The sequence below is a fragment of the Scyliorhinus canicula genome, chromosome 20 (assembly GCF_902713615.1).
Source record: "Scyliorhinus canicula chromosome 20, sScyCan1.1, whole genome shotgun sequence".
Lineage (NCBI taxonomy): Eukaryota > Metazoa > Chordata > Chondrichthyes > Carcharhiniformes > Scyliorhinidae > Scyliorhinus > Scyliorhinus canicula.
Window position 1 is genome coordinate 45,099,424 of NC_052165.1, and position 17,162 is coordinate 45,116,585.

Consider the following 17,162-nt stretch of genomic DNA (forward strand, 5'->3'; position numbering starts at 1 on the left):
TGGCAAAGCTTTTCATAATGCACTCATCAGGACAAACACAAGAAGCAAACTTTCAAACAATGACAACAATTTATGCGACAGGAGGGACCCATCCTCTGCAAACAATACCAATGTGTTCAAGCGTTGTCTCTTTTTTGAATTACACAGGATTTTGGGCCATTGCTTTCTTCATGGCAAGGCTTCAGCCGATCAAAGTGACTTTGCCAACCAATCAGCACCTTTTCCTCAAGTATCAATTGTTTTGATGGTTTGAAATTTGGTATTCTTGTGTTTGCTCTGATGAATGGAAGAGAAAAGCATCAGCAATATAAAAGCAACGGCCTGTTTAATTTTTGGGTTGATGGTTGATATGTTAATTAACACTCCCCTATAGTGTCAGCGATTGGTCAGTGATATCACTCTGAGCAAAATCATGGATTCAAGTCTCCATCCAGAGTTTTGACAGTGTAATCTAGGTTGATATATGAGTTTTAGTCCATGAGGATTAATTGTGGAACCTCGTGCAGTTTATAAAACTGCAAAACTCCAAAGATTAGCATAGTTGAGAACGGGAAAAAGTCCAGCTAGCTGAGACAGTAGACTGAGAGAGTCATGCGGTACATCCATTTATCGCCACAGAAATCTGAATATCTAATAAATTCACCTGCAGGATACCATATTTGACTTCCACATCAAAAAGTTTGTGTTCTTTAATTTCCGTAGGTACAGGAGATGGTAAGTGGTCATAGCAACCGAGGACATTGGCTAAACTTGCAAAGATGGGCTCCGTGCAAAAGGCTAAGCAGTCTCTGTAATAAATAATTCAGACAGTTTACACACAAAGAAGCATTTGTTTGAAAAACAGGTTAACCCTCGTTGATGGTCATGAAAAATAAACAATATGGGAATTCCGTTACCTGGACTCCTCTAATGGATGCTGCACAGTCAATAGGCGTGGGTGCCTCAGTCTGGTTAGCTGCTGTGCACCTTTTTTGAGCGAATCAATAACGTAGTCCTTCTCAAACTTTTGGTACTTCTCAATTAACTTTTTGTCAAAAACAAATACAGCCACTTCCTGAAAAAGAAAACAAGCCAAATAAGTCTGAATTGATGCTAGAGAATTGAAATGCTGTACATCTCTCGCTGTTCTATCATTGATTGTATCAACACAGCTTGGAGTCCTGATTTGAAATTTATCCATCTACAATTCTCCGAGATCTCTACAGTGCTCTAATATTGGTTGTACCACTGGTGGCCTTCAGGTCTTTCGACAGCATCTTCCAAACCCACAACCTCTACCATCGAGAAGGACAAGGACAGCAACAATTCAAGAAGGCAGCTCACCACTGCCTCCTCAAGGGCAATTAGGAATGGTGAACAAATTCCGGTCAAGCTACCACATCTTGTCATTTCTTTTAAAAGCTGCCTAAACTCCAAGGTCTGCATTTTCCTCCCTAATTTCTCTGACTCCTATCTCCTTGAATTCTGCTTCTTTGACCAAGCTTTTAGTCACCTAATATCTCCTATTGTGTGACTCGGTGTTAAATTTTATTTGATAATCACGCCTGTGAACTGCTTTCTGGTGTTTTATGTTAATGGCACTACATAAAACGCAAGTTGTTGTTGTTGCAGCACCACGGCAGAATTTGAAACAACGCTTTTTGGTTCAGCAGAGATTTCACAAATAGATTGTCACTGACAGCATTGCTACTAGGTGGTTTAGAGTTCTTTTGATATGTTCGTGTGTGACAGAAAGCCTTGGCACCTAAACCAGTGATGCAGGATAGCAATGTAAGAACAATGAAAATATACCAGAAGGCAACTCGGGGTACTGAAGCACAATTAAGGAGGGCATCCTCAGAGGCACTAATTAATTCCCATGAGTTCTGCATAATGCTGATGATTACATTTTCAACAGGGAGTCCCAAGTAACCAGTTTTAATTTCCAAAGATGGCAAATAAAACGAAACAAAAGTGACCCACGCAATTAACAGTCATTCCCCGTCCAGATAGACAAAACATAAACATTTAAGAAATTCACTGAGAGAAGTTGAACACAACTAAGTAAAAACAACTGCAACTAAAAGCATACAATTTTAAGGGCAAAAATGTAAAAACAAGGAATGATACTGGATTTACACTCAACTTTGGGCCATAGTAGGTAAACAGTATGAACTTCAGAGCACCTCATTAGAAGAATAAATACTGGGACCATGGAAAGCAGAGAATAACTGGAGTAATTTCAGAAACAATGGAGAGATTAGGAGAAGTGGGTAGAGGTCTTTTGACGATTTTCAAAATTATGAATAGTTTGAGGGCAAATACTGAAAGTTTGTTCCTTTTAGTTGGTTAAATCAGTAACAGGCACCAATTGAGGATTATCAAAAAGGGGAAGTTAGAAGAAATCTTTTCATACAAGAGGGTTATTATAAATAAAATTATTTAACATAGTTGACTTGCAATGCAAAGACTATATCATCTTTAAAATGCAATGAATTCTTGTAACCCCAAACTTACTTTACAGCCAGTGAAATACTTGAAGTGTAATCACTTTTGCAATGCAGGAAACAGATCAGCCAATCTGCTCTCAGCAGGTTTCCACAAACAGCAATGCGAAAATAACCAGGTAATCTTTTTTTATATTAATTGAGGATAAATATTGGCCAGGATATCAGAGATGTTATGGTGCCTGTTCTTCTTTGAAATAGTGCTTTTGGGTCTTTTATGATCAACTGAAAGGGGAAATGGGACCTTGACTTAACGTTTCACCTGAAAGACACACCTCCAACAATGCAGCACTGGGTGCGTCGGATGTAATGCTCTAATTTCTTGATGACTCCCTTAAGTCTTTCGATAATTCGACTACTTCCTTGACCTTTGTTAAGTCCACGATGGGCAGGAATTGGACTGATATTCTGCAGCTTGGGATCCTCAAATCCTCAAAAGCGCGGACTCCCACCCTATCATGGTGTTGTTTGCCTGATTTTATTGTCATTCATCCTACTTACAGGGAGACATTAATAATTGAGCACTGAAATGAATGCCTTCTTCTGGTCCTGGAGTGTTTTGGGAACACCAGTTGTGCGACATGCTAGTTATCCATCATCTTTTCTTATTATCCATATGTTAATCATGGCTGAATCGCATGTCGCCATTGCCGAAGGGTGGGTGGTGGATGCAGGTCTTCATGGGTGGACTTAAAATGCGGGAGAGGGGTTTGACTCCCATCCCTTGTTGGCTCTCCTGCTCCTTCTTATTGAGGAGGTTGTATCCTGTTGATAATGACAGTATGGCCGCAAGGTTAGTCCTATGGGTCCTCACCTTGGTTGAGGAACGTTCCTTTTGAACAATTGTGATCGTGATGTTTTTGTATTCTTATATCTCTAAGTTGCCTAAATCCTGCATCGGTACAGACAAGTCTTATATCTGTGAAAAGAACATGTTGAGGACATTTTGATGCATCTGGTGTGATGGGGGAGGGGTTTCATGGCACACGCCCAAATATGGTTGAAAATCTATCCTACTTTTCCTCTGGTGGTCTCTGCTATGACAGTGACAAATCTTAAACTTCGCTCATGGAATGTACAGGGAATTTATCAAAAGGAAAAAGATCCTCGCTTTTCTTAAGGAGGAGAAAGTGGACATAGTCCTATCACGGAGACTCACTTGCATGACAACGAGGATTTAAAATTGAGACGGGAATGGGTGGGGCAGGTCTTATTTCCCCCTTTTTCAGCCATTAGTAGGGGTGTGGCAATCTTCAAATAAAAATGCCCAAAGGTAGAGAACTGTGTTAAGGATAAAGGTGGCAGGGGCAGCACGGTGGCGCAGTGGTTAGCACTGCTGCCGTACAGGGCCGAGGACCCGTGTTCGATCCCGGCCCCGGGTCACTGTCGGTGCGGAGTTTGCACATTCTCTCCGTGCCTGCGTGGGTCTGACTCCCACAACCCAAAGATGTGCATGGTAGGTGAATTGGCCATGCTAAATTGCTTCTTAATTGGATAAAAAAAAGAATTGGGTACTCTAAATTTATGAAGGAAAAGGATAAAGGTCACAGGTATATGATAGTTATGGGGCTGGTACAGATGGCAGCTGCTTTAATAATCAATGTGTATGGCCCACCAAATTGCTCTCCGCAGTTTATCACCAAGACTTTTCTGGACCTTGCAGAATGGGCCTTGGCTAATTTGTTTGTGGGTGGTGAGATCAAACCCCTTGATGGACAAACTCCCATTCACAAAGAACTACCCCACCCTATAGGTTAGAGCACTGGCCTTGGTGTGTGAGGAGGTGGAATATTTTAATATGTGGAGGACTATGCATCCTGGGGTTAGAGATTTTACTTTATTCGCAGCCTCACCATCAGTGTTACACTAAGATTGACATTTTTTTTGTGCCTAGGATGATCCTATATTTGGTCTCTTGTTCTATGGGCAGTTTCGTAATTTCCGATCATGCTCCCGTGCTCCTGGAACATTTGCTTGAGACCTCATTCCCCCTGGTCAAGGTCATGGCGGTTTGACACCTCCTTGCTTAGCGATCTATCTTTTGCCACATTTTAAGAAGATGGTTAACTTGATTTACAACGTCACTCCCTTCACTTTATGGGAGACATATGATAGGGGACGACCAGTTATTTCTAACGCGGTCGACTAAATGCCTAAAATGTTGGAGAACCAGCATCAGTTGCAGGTCTGTTTGGCTGATGCTGAGGAGAGGTTTAGGAGCAAGCAATTGTTGAAGGGGTTTAACACAGCAAGGGTGGCTGTGGACTTGTTGGTGCAGCAGTCCGAGAGGCCTGAAATTCGCTAGGCAGAAACTGTACACGTTTGGGAATAAGCTAAGTACTTGGCCTGTCTAAGAAGAAGGCAGACTTCAGGACTAAGCCTGGGAGGGTGGGTGGGTGGGGAGTAATTCTTTCGGAGGCCAACACCAACATCTCCCTAATTTTGAAGACAGATAAAGATCGGGAGGAATGTGCCTCTCCCTTTTGAATGTTGACTTGAAATTGTTGTCTATCGTATTGGCAAACGGCTGGAGGGTATCCTTCCTGTGATTTTTCAGGAAGCTCAGGCTGCATTTAAGGGCAGGTTCTCCAATAATGTTAGAGGATTGTTGAATGAGATTCAGATCTTTCAGAAGCAGGTCCTGGGCAGACCAGTAATTTCTTTGGATGTGGAGGAAGCCTTTGATTAGGTTGAATGGAACTATTTGGTGCACACGTTGCAGAGATTTGGACTGGGTGAAAACTAATGGATTCAAGTGTACCATAGCCCTGTGGCAGCAGTGCTCACAAATGGTTTTAGGTCTGAGAATTTTGGGTAGGCAAGACTGTCCTCTATCCCCCTTGTTATTTGCAATGATCATAGAGCCTTTGGCAAAGGCTATTGAGCGAGTCCCCCTAACATCAGGCTTTATGCGGATAACGTGCTGCTATTTGTGTCAAAGCCGGCATCTCGGTTCCCGTGATCGTTAGTGCGATGGATAGATTTTGTGCCTTCTCCAATTACAAGATCAAATTTACAAAGTCAGAGGCAATGCCAGTGGAAGAGCTGACGGGCACACCTCCCCCTCACCTTGCTATTTCCCTTTTAGGTCTTCCCCCTTGAGGTTTTAGTACCAGGGTGTCATGACGACCCTTTATTTTAGCAGTTGTATACTTTCCCCCAGTTGAGTGCTTCTATTAGGTGGGACTTGACTCATTGATCATCCCTGCCGGTTTCATGGCTAGGCAGGATTGACTTGATGAAAATGAATGTGTTTCCTAAATTGTGATACCCACTGGGGTATATTACCAATATTGTTGTCAGCTCGAGTTTTACAAGAGATTAACGGAATGAGCGTAGAGAAAGTTTACCAGACTGATTCCTGGGATAACAGGACTGATGTATAAGGAGAGTTTGAATCAGTTAGGATTGTATTTGATGTTTAGGAGGGGTTGGTTTAGCATACTGGGCTAAATAGCTGACTTTTAAAGCAGACCAAGGCAGGCCAGCAGCATGGTTCGATTCCCGTACCAGCCTCCCCGAACAGGCGCCGGAATGTGGCGACTAGGGACTTTTCACAGTAACTTCATTTGAAGCCTACTTGTGACAATAAGGGATTTCCATTTTCATTTCATGTTCAGAAGAATGGGCGGATCTCATAGAAACCTAACAGGACTAGACAGGGTGGATGCAAGAAGGATGTTCCCGATGATGGGGTTGTCCAGAAACAGGGTCACAATTTGAGGATACAGAGTAGACTATTTAGGACTGAGATGAGGAGACATTTTTTCACCCTCAGAGTGGTCGGCCTGTGGAATTCACCACCACAGAAAACAGTTGAGGGTAAAACACGGTTTTCGAGAAGCACTCAGAGATAGCACTTGGGGCAAAGGGAGAATATGGGGGAAACAGGTTATTGAGTTGGATGATCATCCATGATCGTAATGAATGGCGGATCAGGCTTGAACGGTCGAATGGCCTCCTCCTGCTCCTATTTCCTATGTTAAGTTTAATAATTTCCAGCTCATGGGGGCTAAGGCAGGGCTGGGTGTCCGAACATTAGGCTGTATTAACTGACTTCTCATCTCAGGAAGGACCCTACCTCCATTCGGTTTGAGGCAGCCAGTCGATTTACCCTCTATTGGTCTTGTTATTTTATGGAGACATTAATTAAAGCTGGTATTGCTAAATGTGATAATCCTTTTATTAATACTCAAGGGCATAGAGATTGGTCTGCCAATTTGAAGGGAGATCAAAACTGACTTCTGCCCTTCTCCCATCCAGTGCAACCCGTCAGGCATTATGGACCATGGAGAAATAGAGGCATTGTCAGTTGGGAGATATGTTCAGAGATGCTTCTCGTCATCTTTTGAGCAGCTTTGCTAACAATGCTCCTTTTTGAAGTTATTTACAACTCAAGAGACTTTATCCTTAACAAGATGACTTTTCCTTTTAACTCCATTTCCCCAGTGGAAAAAGCCTGAATTCTGTGGAGCTTAAGAAGTTAATCAGCAGGGTAGCATGGTGGCGCAGTGGTTAGCACTGCAACCTCATGGCACCAAGGTCCCAGGTCAGATCCCGGCTCTGAGTCACTGTCCTTGTGGACTTTGCACATTCTCTCAGTGTTTGCATGGGTTTTGCAGGGTAGGTGGACTGGCCAGGCTAAATCACCCCTTAATTGGAAAAAATGAACTGGGTATTCTAAATTATTTAATTTTTTGTCAAAAAAGTTATCAGCGAGTTTTAAAGGTCCAAAAGTCGGTTTTACCACAGAGAAAGGCGAGAGGCAGAAAAAGCAAGATGGCAGCGGGCGGGGAAGCAGCAGCAGCATGGCAGCAATGGGCGCGGGAGCAGCAGGAGCTGCTTCAGGTCTCCTTCAAGGAGCTCAAAGCCGTGATTTTGGAGCAGTTTAAGGCCTCGCTGGACAAGCTGGTGGCGACTCAGACGGCTCAGGCCGTGGAGATTCTGGAGCTGCAGCACAAGGCTTCGGAGAATGAGGATGAGCTTTTGGGCCTGGCAGTAAAAGTGGAGTCGCACGAGGCACTGCACAAGAAATGGCAGGCGAGGATGGAGGAGATGGAGAACCGCTCCCACCGGAAGAATCTACGGATTTTGGGCCTCTCGGAGGCGCTGGAAGGTTCGGATTTGGCGGCCTATGTGGTCCTAATGCTAAACTCGCTGATGGGTGCGGGGTCGTTTCGTGGTCCCCTGGAGCTGGAAGGCGCCCATCGAGTGCTGCAACGGAAGCCCGGGCCGAGTGAACCGCCCAGGGCGGTGCTGGTCCGTTTTCACCGCTTGGTTGACTGGGAGTGCGTGTTGAGGTGGGCGGCGGAGGAGAGGAGCAGCAGGTGGGAGAACACGGACGTTCGGATTTTTCAGGACTGGAGCGCGGAGGTGGCGAGGAGAAGAGCTGGCTTCAATCGAGCGAAGGGCGTGCTCCACAGGAAGGGGGTAAAGTTTGGCCTTCTACAGCCGGCTCGCCTCTGGGTCACGTACAAGGACCGCCAGCTCTATTTTGACTCTCCGGATGAGGCCTGGGCTTTTGTCTAGGCTGAGAACTTGGACTCGAACTGAGGACTGGGGGGAAATGTACTTTGTTTGGAGGCTTTGCCCCCTTAGGTATCCTTTCGCCTATATTGGCTGTGTTTGCTGATGGTTGTTTCCTGGTTGTTTTCGCTATTTTGGTTATGGTTATTTGGGTTCTTTCGGGTTTTTTGGGCTGTTGGTTATTTATTGTGGTGCTTTTTTTTTGTTTTTACACTGGTGGGTTGGGGAGCAGGTTGGGGTCCCGATGGGTCATGTGTCCGTCTTTTTCCCGCGTGTTGGGTCGAGGGGCGGGGCTCAGGTTGGAAGCGCGGGCTTTCTTCCCGCGCCGGAGGAATTGGGGGTGGGACCGGCGCTGGTAGGGAGGGATTGGTGGCTGTGTTGCATTGGGGGGGGGGGGGTCGTAGCCGGGGTCAGCAGAAGTCAGCTGACTCACAGAAGCATAATGTTGGGGGTAACGTAGCTAGGGGGGCCCTAGCTTGGGGAGGGGTGAGGGGGGGGGGGAGGTGCCAGGTTGTTGCTGCAGGGACTGTGAGGGAATGGATGGTGATGGGGGGGGTTGAGGATCAGGTGAGGCTAAGAAAAAGTTGGGTGGGACAGGTGTTTCACTCGGGGCTTGATGCAAAGAACCGTGGGGTGGCAATTTTGGTGGGTAAGAGCCTGTCGTTCGTCGCGTCCAAAGTGGTGGCGGATAGTGCAGATCGATATGTGATGGTGAGTGGGAGACTTCAGGGGGAGCGGGTCGTCTTGGTTAATGTTTATGCCCCCAACTGAGATGATGCGGGCTTCATGCGGTGTATGCTGGGCCTGATCCCGGACCTGGAGACAGGGGGATTGATTCTGGGTGGGGACTTTAACACGGTGCTGGATCCGGCTCTGGATCGCTCGAAATCTAGGACGGGCAGGAGGCCGTCAGCGGCCTCGGTGCTGAGGGGGTTCATGGATCAGATGGGAGGGGTGGACCCTTGGAGATTTTTGGAGCCGGGGGGTAGGGAGTTCTCCTTTTTCTCCCATGTTCATAAGGCGTAATCCCAGATTGACTTTTTCGTGCTTAGCAGGGCGCTGATCCCGAGAGTGGTGGGGGCGGAGTATTCGGCGATAGCCATTTCTGATCATGCTCCACATTTGGTGGACCTGGAGCTGGGGGAGGGGAAGGATCAGCGCCCGCTGTGGAGGTTGGATGTGGGGCTTTTGGCAGAGGAGGAAGTGTGCGGGCGGATCCGTAGGGGTATAGAGGGGTATCTGGAAACCAATGACAACAGGGAGGTGCAGGTTGGGATGGTTTGGGAAGCGCTAAAGGCAGTAGTTAGAGGGGAGCTGATATCTATTTGGGCGCACAGGGAGAGGGGGCAAAGGGTCGAGAGGGAGAGGCTGGTGGAGGAGATGGTCAGGGTGGATAGGAGATATGCAGACACCCTGGAGGAGGGTCTTCTGAGGAAGCGGCGCAGTCTCCAGGCGGAGTTTGACATTTTAACCACCTGTAAGGCAGAGGCGCAGTGGAGGAGGGCACAGGGGGCGGTGTATGAGCACGAGGAGAAGGCAAGTCGGATGTTGGCTCACCAGCTCCGGAAGCGGGAGGCAGCTGGAGAAATTGGGGGAGCCACGGATGCAGGTGGGAACTTAGTGCGGGGTGGAAAGGACATCAATGGGGTGTTCAGATCCTTTTATGAGGAGCTGTACCGGGCGGTACCCCCCGGGGAAGCAGGCGGATGGACTGCTTTTTGGATAAGCTGGAGTTCCCAAGAGTAGGGGACGAGCGGGTGGAGGGTTTGGGGGCCCCAATTGAGTTGGAGGAGCTGGTGGAGGCATTGGGGAGCATGCAGACTGGGAAAGCGCCTGGACCTGACGGGTTCCCGGTGGAATTTTACAAGAAATTTTCAGATTTGCTGGACCCGCTGCTGGTGAGGATCCTGAATGAGGCTAGGGAGGGGGGACTCCGACGATGTCTCTTTGCTCCTGAAGCGGGACAAGGACCCCCTTCAGTGTGGATCTCGCTCCTTAACGTAGATGTCAAGTTGTTGGCAAAGGTGCTGTCCAGGAGGTTGGAGGATGTGGTCCCCTATGATTCATGAGGACCAAACGGGGTTTGTAAAGGGGAGACAATTGAATGCCAACGTGTGGAGGCTCCTGAATGTCATGATGATGGCGCCGGTGGCTGGGGAGTCAGAAATAGTGGCGTCCATAGATGCGGAGAAAGCTTTTGATAGGGTGGAGTGGAGTTACCTGTGTGAGGTGTTGCGGAGGTTTGGGTTTGGGGAGGGATTCATCAGCTTGGTGAGGTTGCTGTACAGCTCCCCGGTGGCGAGTGTGGTGACGAATGGGAGGAGGTCGGAGGATTTTCGGCTTTCCAGAGGGACGAGGCAGGGGTGCCCCTTGTCTCCCATGCTCTTCGCGTTAGCAATTGAGCCCTTGGCCATGGCGCTGAGGGACCCGAAGAGTTGGAGGGGGATTGTGCGGCGGCGGGGGGGGGGGGGGGGGGGGGGGGGAGGAGAGAAGAAGAGGAGAGAAGAAGAGAGAGACCGGTTGTCGTGTTTGCAGATGATCTGCTGCTGTATGTCGCAGACCCGGCTGAGGGGATGCCAGAGGTGCTGAGGATACTTGAGGACTTTTCAGCATATAAGCTCAATGTGGGGAAAAGCGAGCTGTTTGTCCTGCACCCGGGGGGTCAGGAGAGGGAGATAGGGGAACTCCCGTTGAGGAGGGCTGAGAGGAGCTTTAGGTATCTTGGGGTCCACGTGGCTAGGACCTGGGGGGCTATGCATAGGCTTAACTCTTTGCGGCTGGTGGGGCAGATGGAGGAGGAGTTCAGGCGGTGGGATGCGCTGCCACTCTCGTTGGCGGGCAGGGTCCAGTCGGTTAAAATGACGGTGCTCCCGAGGTTTTTGTTTCTTTTGCAGTGCCTCCCCATATTGATCCCAAAGGCTTTTTTCAGAAGGGTGAATAAGTCGATTCTGGGGTTTGTGTGGGTGCAGAAGGCCCCGAAAGTAAGGAGGGTATTTTTGGAGCGAAGGGAAGTCGGGGGCCTGGCGCTGCCCAACCTGTGTGGATATTATTGGGCGGCGAACAATGATTCACAGGTGAGTGACAGAAGGGGAGGGTGACGCATGGAAGAGATTGGAGGTGGCGTCCTGTGCGGGTACGAGTCTGGAGGCTTTGGTGACAGCTCCACTTCCACTCCCCCCGGCAAAGTACTCCACGAGTCTGGTGGTGGTTGCATCCCTCAAATTCTGGGGACAGTGGAGGCGGCATGGGGGGGGAAAATGAAGGCCTCAGTTTGGGCCCCGATATGGGGCAATCACCGTTTTGCGCCAGGGAGAATGGGTGGGGGATTTGGGAGTTGGCACAGGGCAGGCATCAGACAGTTTGGGGACCTCTTCCTGGATGGGAAGTTCACGACTCTGGAGGAGCTGGTGGGGAGTGGAACCTCCCCCCTAGGAACGCTTTTAGGTATATGCAGGTCAGGGACTTTGTTAAGAGGCAGGTGGCGGAGTTTCCGCGGCTGCCGCCAAGGGGGGTGCAGGACAGGGTGCTTTCGGGGACATGGGTCGGGGAAGGGAAGATCTCGGCTATCTACCAGCTGATGCAGGAGGAGGAGGAGGCCTCAGTAGATGAGCTCAAAGCGAAATGGGAGGAAGAGCTAGTGGATGAGATTGAGGATGGGACGTGGTCGGACGCCCTGGAGAGGGTGAATTCTTCCTCCTCTTGCGCACGGCTCAGCCTAATTCAGCTGAAGGTGCTGCACAGGGCTCACATGACGGGGGCAAGGATGAGCCGGTTTTTCGGAGGGGAAGACAGGTGTGGGAGATGTTCGGGTGGCCCGGCAAAGCACACCCATATGTTTTGGGCATGTCCGGCCCTGGAGGGGTTTTGGAAGGGGGTGGCGGGGATTTTGTCGGAAGTGGTTGGGTCTAGGGTCTAGGGTCAGGCCAGGCTGGGGGCTCGCGATCTTTGGGGTAGCTTCGGAGCCATGAGTGCAGGGGGCGAGAGAGGCCGACATTCTGGCCTTTACGTCTCTAGTAGCCCGGCGCAGGATTCTGTTAGTGGAGGGATATGCAGCCCCCGAGTTCAGAGACCTGTGTCAACGACATGGCTGGGTTCATCAAGTTGGAGAGGATGAAATTTGCCCTGAGGGGGTCAGTACAGGGGTTCTTTCGGCGGTGGAAGCCCTTTCTCGATTTCCTGGCGAAGGGGTAGAGAGTGGTCGGTCTCGGCAGCAACCTGAGGGGGGGGGGGGGGGGGGGAGGTTTGTTTTTGCGGCGGTGGGTTTGTTATGTTATTTTCTTCTTTCTTGTATTGCTATTTGTTATTATTTATTTTGGGGGGGGGGGGAAGAGAGTTCTTTTCTTGTTTTGGTGTGGAAACACGCCTTGTTTGTTTTAAATTGCGGGGAGAAAATTTGTTTTTGTTATTAAAAAACTTGAATAAAAATGTTTTTTCTTTTAAATGAAGGAGACTCAATTTAAGATACCGCACCGCTTAGATATCACATCTAGTCTTGCTATATCCCCGATGTGCCTAAAGTTTCTGTTGACAATGATTATATACATTGCGTATGGGCCTGCGTTAAAATTCAATTCTACTGGTGTACTCAAAGAGCTGGAAAAGATCTTTGACAGAGAATATAACACTATGTTCCTAATTCTGGGTCTTCCCAATGGACGAATTATTGCTGTATGTGAAAAAAGGCTGTACAACGCCGTCTTGTGCAGCTCATAAGAATATCCTCTGCTCCTGGATCACTAACATGTATCCTTCAATTCAAAACTGGGATAAATTAGTTATGGAATGTATTCCAAAGGAATTCTCAACATCTGTGAGCCGTTTTAAATCTAATGTATTCCATACAGTGTAGGACCCCCACCTTAAATTTATAGGTTCCACCTTGTCTCGCTTGCTCCTGTTGAGTTTTTCATGAGCCATATTGTATTGTACGTCTTGATCTCGCAACACATAACTATGTGGCCACTGAACTGCTGTCCTTAGATACGTATATGGCCTTATCCTCCTTTCCCCTCCCAATCTGAAATTAGATTGATCCGCTATCAAAACTGGAAACACTGGTTCCTGAAGTATATTATTCAAAACCTTATCTCGTCTTGTTTGTTCCTATATTTGCAATTATTCTTGTTCTTTACTGTATTTGTTTTGCATTGTTAATTTTTGTTGCGATATTTGTGGAAAAATAGAAAAATATAGTAAAAATATATATTTTAAAAATTAAGAATCTGGTTCATTATCACATTGTTTCTATGTGTTTATGGGAGCTTCCTGTGTGCATATTGGTTGCCATCTTTCCTACATTACAACAGTGACCACACTTCAAAAATACTTCATTGAATGTAAAGCACTTGGAATGTCATGGAAGGCATTATATAAATTGAAATGATCTCTTTAGCCCACAATGTCGCAAGCTGTTTCGCTCCTTCTCCAGGCACAACTGTCCGGCATCTTAAAAGTGCCATTAGCAATAAGCAATCAGTTCTTATGATCATGTGGTGGCTTTTATTTTTATTTAAAGTTTCACAAAAAGTCAGAATATTCAATGAATGCTGTACAGATAACCATTTGTACAAAATCAATGCTCTTGGTATGTTGTATAATAACTAAGCCTATTAAATATTAACTGCCATGATTTTGCAGCTTTTGACTTCCGGTTGCGGCTATGACCAGCTAAGTCGCACATTTGGCAGCTCCTGCGACAAAGGTGTTTAAGGGCCGATTGGAGGGCCCCGACGGTACTGTAAAGACGAATCCCGGTGGGGGAAGGCTCCCTGAGGAGAGTGAGACCAACTTTATGGTCGGTACTCGGAGTGGGGCGACAAAAAAAGCGGCAGCAGCTCCCCGAAAAAAGCGGGGGAAGAGGACCAAAATGGCGGCCGGTGGCGCACTAGAAGATTGGAGAAAATGGGCGGAGGAGCAGCAGGCCGCTCTCCTCCGATGTTTTACGGAGCTGAAAGTGGAACTCTTAGAGTCTATGAACGCGACGACCACAAGGCTGATGGGGGCCCAGGCGACCCAAGAGGCGTCGATAAGAGAGCTGCAGCAGGAGATGACTGCAAGGGAGGAGGAGGCCACGGTCCTCGTGGGAAAGGTGGAGGTGCACGAGGCACTCCACCTGAAATGGCAGAGCCGCTTTGAGGAGCTGGACACTCGAATGAGGCGGAAGAACTTGAGGATCCTGGGCCTAGCAGAAGGCCTGGAGGGGCCTGATCTCCCGAAATATGTAGCGGAGATGCTGAGCTCCCTGATGGGAGAGGGGGCCGGTCCATCGCCCCTGGAGCTGGAAGAAGCATATCGGGTCATGGCTAGGCGGCCTAGGGCGAACGAGCCCCCGAGGGCGGTGCTGGTGCGATTCCAGCGTTTCTGTGATCGGGAGAAAGTGCTGAGGTGGGCCAAGAGGGAGAAAAGCAGCAAATGGGAGAATTCGACGGTGCGGATATATCAGGACTGGAGTGCGGAGGTGGCAAAGCGGCGGGCCCGGTTTAACCGGACGAAGGCGGTGCTGCACGCAAAGAGGATCAAGTTCGGAATGCTGCAGCCAGCGCGTTTGTGGGTCACCTACAAGGACCAGCACCATTACTTTGAGACCCCAGAGGAGGCATGGACTTTTGTTCGGGAGGAAAAGCTGGACCTGAACTAGAACTTGGGAACGCCGGCGGTCGAGGCCGCCCGAGTACCCTTGACTGATCAAGTGGCCCATGTCTTTCTTAGGCCAGGTCGGAACTTGGTTAAAGTTGATGGATCGTTTGGTTTCTTTGAAACTTGGGTTATGGGGGGTTTCTTTGTTCCTTTTTTGTGTGTCTCTTCCCGTTGCCAACTTCCCTTAATTATTGTTGTTGTAGGGGGGGCTTTTTTACTGTTTTTTGATCTGTTCTTTAAGGGTTATGGTTACTGTTCTGTTCGATGGAGGGTGATGGTTAAATACGTTATTATTGGGTAGTTATTTAGTTATGCAGGCATAGTTATGTATTTATGTATTTATTTGAGATTTGTTATTTATATTGTTATATTGTTAAGTTGGGGAGGCGGGACGGGGGGGGTGCAAGTTGGTTATGCGTGTTTTCTTTTTCTCTTTTTTCTTCCTCTCGTTTTAAGGGGGCTTTTTTATGGGCTTGGATGGGGACGGGGGTGGAATTGAAGATGGCGGGGTAGGGTGTGGCCGGGCGAAAGCGCGGGCTTTCCCCTGTTTCCCGCGCGCGGGACGGAGGAAGGGGGAGGAGAGAAGAGTGGGGTGTGGCCAGCAATGGCGGCTTTTCCCGCGCTGAAGCGGGGTCAGAGAGGGATGGCAAGGGGGGGGGAGGCCCCTCCCCCCCCACATCGGGAGGAGTCGGAGTGTGGCAGGGGCAGCCGGGTCAGCGAAAACCAGCTGACTCTCGGGAGTACGATGGTGGATACACCGCGGCTAGGAGGGGTCCTAGCCAGGGGGGGGGGGGGGGGGGGGGGGAGGGAAGGGGGGTTAGGGGGGGATACCGGGTTGCTGCTGGAAAGGCCGAGGACGGGAAGGGAAGAACGGGAGGAGAGAGGGGGAGGGGCCATCGCCATGGGGAACGGGTCAGAAGGGGAGGGTCGACCCGGGGCGAACAGGGGACAGGACATGGCTAATAGACAGGGGAAAGGGACGGGTCGCTCCGCGACCCGGTTGATTACTTGGAACGTGAGGGGGCTGAATGGGCCGGTCAAGAGATCAAGGGTTTTTTCACACCTAAAGGGACTGCAGGCGGATGTGGCAATGTTGCAGGAGACTCACTTGAGAGTAGTAGACCAGGTACGCCTGAGAAGGGGGTGGGTGGGACAGGTGTTCCACTCAGGCTTGGACGCAAAGAACCGGGGGGGTGGCGATTTTGGTGGGAAAGAGGGTGTCGTTCGTGGCGGCGCAGGTGGTAGCAGATAAGGAGGGTAGGTACGTGATGGTGAAGGGTAGGCTGCAGGGAGAGAATGTGGTGCTGGTGAATGTGTATGCCCCGAATTGGGATGACGCGGGTTTTATGAGGCGCCTGTTGGGCCTCATTCCGGGTCTGGAGGCAGGGGGCCTGATCATGGGGGGGGACTTCAATACAGTGCTCGACCCTGGGCTGGACAGATCGAGTTCCAGGACGAATAGGAGGCCGGCAGCGGCAGAGGTGCTAAGGGGGTTCATGGAGCAGATGGGGGGGGTAGACCCTTGGAGATTTGGCAGGCCAAGGGCGAGGGAGTATTCTTTTTTCTCCCACGTCCACAGGGTGTACTCCAGAATAGACTTTTTTGTACTGAGCAGGGGGCTGATTTCGAGAGTGCAGGACACGGAGTACTCGGCCATTGCGATTTCGGACCATGCACCACACTGGGTAGAGGTAGAACTGGGGGAAGCACGGGACCAGCGCCCGTTGTGGCGCCTGGATGTGGGGCTGCTGGCGGACGAGGAGGTGTGCGGAAGGGTCCGGAAGGGCATTGAGAGATATCTGGGCACGAACGACACGGGCGAGGTGAAGGTGGGGATAGTCTGGGAGGCCCTGAAAGCAGTGATCAGAGGAGAGCTGATCTCCATAAGGGCACACAGAGAAAGGAAGGAGAGGCAGGAGAGGGAGAGACTGGTGGGGGAACTTATAGAAGTGGACAGGAGATATGCGGAGACACCAGAGGAGGGGCGGTTGAGGGAGCGGCGCAGTTTACAGGCCCAGTTTGACCTACTGACCACTAGGAAGGCGGAGACGCAATGGAGAAGGGCACAGGGCGCGGTCTATGAGTACGGGGAAAAGGCGAGCAGGATGCTGGCACACCAGCTGCGCAAGCGAGATGCAGCCAGAGAGATTGGGGGAGTGAGAGAGAAGGGAGGGAACGTAGTGCAGAAGGGGCAAGAGGTGAACGGGGTCTTCAGGGATTTCTACAGGGAATTGTACCGGTCTGAGCCGCCCAGGAGGAGGGGGGGAATGGAGAACTTCCTCGATAGATTGAGGTTCCCAAAGGTCCAGGAGGAACGGGTGGAGGGGCTGGGGGCGCCGATAGAGATGCAGGAGCTAGTTAAAGGGATAGGCCAGATGCAGGCGGGGAAGGCGCCGGGGCCGGATGGGTTCCCGGTGGAATTTTATAAGAAGTATGTGGACTTGGTGGGTCCAGTGCTGGTGCGAGCCTTCAATGAGGCGCGAGAGGGGGGGGTTCTGCCCCCGACAATGTCAC

At 49.7% G+C, this 17,162-nt stretch overlaps 1 protein-coding gene across 2 annotated transcripts in view; it reads right to left on the minus strand.

Moving 5' to 3' along the window:
* The window catches only part of scyl2 (SCY1 like pseudokinase 2), a 101,949-nt gene that overhangs the window by 63,125 nt on the left and 21,662 nt on the right, over positions 1-17,162 (minus strand). For both annotated transcript variants that reach the window (XM_038780195.1, XM_038780194.1), the window contains exons 3-4: positions 897-1,054; positions 644-788 (exon numbers count right to left, since the gene is read on the minus strand). In XM_038780195.1, the coding sequence (XP_038636123.1) occupies positions 644-788; positions 897-1,054 (303 nt within the window). The remainder of the gene's footprint in view (positions 1-643; positions 789-896; positions 1,055-17,162) is intronic.